The 2,215-nt window shown below is 42.9% G+C and overlaps 1 protein-coding gene across 1 annotated transcript in view; it reads left to right on the top strand.

The window, feature by feature from the left end:
- The window catches only part of LOC107301464 (membrane-bound transcription factor site-1 protease-like), a gene marked incomplete at its 3' end in the record, with an annotated part of 6,223 nt that extends 4,348 nt beyond the window's left edge, over nucleotides 1-1,875 (top strand). Inside the window, exons 4-7 of the mRNA XM_015830684.1 lie at nucleotides 616-726; nucleotides 835-944; nucleotides 1,427-1,543; nucleotides 1,808-1,875. Coding sequence (XP_015686170.1) covers nucleotides 616-726; nucleotides 835-944; nucleotides 1,427-1,543; nucleotides 1,808-1,875 — 406 coding nt within the window. The remainder of the gene's footprint in view (nucleotides 1-615; nucleotides 727-834; nucleotides 945-1,426; nucleotides 1,544-1,807) is intronic.
- Between the last annotated feature and the right edge of the window lie 340 nt (nucleotides 1,876-2,215).

The following is a 2,215-nucleotide window of genomic DNA, read 5'->3' on the forward strand; positions in this document are numbered from 1 at the left end:
AGATGATAGTCAACACCTTAAAGCGCACCCGGAAGGCCACAGGCAGCCAATGTAGCTCGCGCAGCAGCGGTGTCACGTGGGAGCGCCGAGTCCCCCCCAACACCGCCCGCGCGGCCGCATTTTGGACCAGCTGGAGCCTCCGGGTGCTCCTCAAGGGGAGCCCCATGTAGAGAGCATTACAGTAGTCCAGGCGGGAGGTAACAAGTGTGTGAGTGACCGTGCGCAGGGCGTCCCGGTCCAGAAAAGGCCGCAACTGGTGAATCAGGCGTACCTGATAAAACGCCCCCCTGGTCACGGCCGACAAATGGTCTTCCAGCGTCAGCCGCGAATCCAGGAGGACGCCCAAGTTGCGTACCCTCTCCGAGGGGGCCAAAGTTTTCTGTGGTCATGCTGGCTGGGGAATTCTGGGAGTTGAAGTCTCCCTGTCGTAAAGCTGCTGAGGCAACCTGCTAAACTCTTAAAGCAGGGAAAATATTTCCATGAAAACTTTTATGCATCGGCATTATGTATTTCTCTATACAGCGTAGGCACGCAGGAATTGTTTCTTAAAACGCCATCGGAACTGGATCTCTCGTGCTAATCCCCGATTGTGTAAACCTTCTTTTGTACAAATAGGAGGTGGTGTAAGAGTGGCTGTCTTTGATACTGGACTCAGCGAGAAACATCCACACTTCAAAAATGTAAAAGAGAGGACAAACTGGACAAATGAGAGAACTCTGGACGATGGTAAAAAAAAACAACACCAAAACCAAAACTTTCTTTTACCAGTTTGAATTCTCCGTTGCATGTTGCAGTGGTAATTTTGTATTTTATTTGATGGCTTATCTACGACAGGCCTGGGCCATGGAACCTTTGTCGCAGGCGTGATAGCTAGCATGAGGGAGTGCCAAGGATTTGCTCCAGACTCCGAACTGCATATATTCAGGGTCTTCACTAACAATCAGGTAAAGAGAGGACCAATATATAGCATAGTGGTTAAGGAGTTAGATTAAGACTGGGGGGGGGGGGCAATCCATCCCAAGTCGTGGAAACTCCCTGGAGGCCTTTGGACCAGTCCCTAATCTTATTTCCTAAGTTTGTGATGGAAATAAAAATGGGAGGAGGGAATGCTGCAGGTGCCATTTCAATACCTGGAGAAGAGGTGGCACGTAAATATAAAGAGAAGTCAGTGCAGCATTCCTTAAACTTGTGTTCTCCAGGTACAGGGAGATTGCATCTGCCAGAATTTCTAGCGCCCTTCCCTTCCCTTCCCAGGGCAAAGTTCTTTATAATATTGGGGTCATTACAGGGAACCTCCCTGTCGCCTTAATTTTGGGTAGTGTTGGCTCCCCTTCTATGTGCATGAAGAGGTCAGACAGATAACGCCTTGAGGATTGTTGTTATTGTCGTGATGTTTAATATTAAGACCTGTTTTATTTTTAAATAGGTTTCATATACATCTTGGTTTTTGGATGCTTTCAACTATGCTATCTTAAAGAAGATCGAAGTGTTGAATCTTAGCATTGGAGGCCCAGATTTTATGGACCGTCCGTTTGTAGACAAGGTTGGTACAGCGTGGGGGGGGGGGGGGGGGGGGGGGGGGGGAAGAGACAGGTAGCAATTAGACTTTTTTTCCTTTTGTCTTAGAAGATTTAGTTCAATAATTCAATATTTTGGTTTTACACAAGATAATAGCATGGGGAATACAGTACTATTATTATCAATACAATCAAACCTGGATTGCTTTACAATATAACCTTCTCTGAATATTAAGTCTTGAGGTAGCTAATCCCTGTGTTTCTAACATCTGATTGTTTTCATTTCCAAGGTGTGGGAATTGACAGCCAATAACGTTATCATGATCTCTGCTATTGGAAATGATGGTCCTTTGTATGGGTAAGTAATGTTTTTCATATATATATATTGAGCAGAGATGTATTCTTTCAGAGTAAATTTACAATAAAGAAGTGCTTTTGCCATTTTTAAAAAACAATGTTGATTTTTTTCCCCAAATAGCTTGATTTCTTTTCAATGTAATTCATCTTAGAACACATGCTATAATACATACGTGATAGAATTTATGATTTAAAATAATGTGTGATCAGGGGGACTTGGTTTAAATTTCTTTGCAGGATTATTTTTTTAAACAAAATTAATCATTTTTTTTTAAAAAAAGAGTGAATGAACAAGTAAAAAGAAAATATAATTGTTTCAGAAATATAATATCCATATAGGG

Source organism: Protobothrops mucrosquamatus, unplaced genomic scaffold, assembly GCF_001527695.2.
Source record: "Protobothrops mucrosquamatus isolate PMUCROS unplaced genomic scaffold, P.Mucros_1.0 scaffold13070, whole genome shotgun sequence".
In the NCBI taxonomy this organism is placed as follows: domain Eukaryota; kingdom Metazoa; phylum Chordata; class Lepidosauria; order Squamata; family Viperidae; genus Protobothrops; species Protobothrops mucrosquamatus.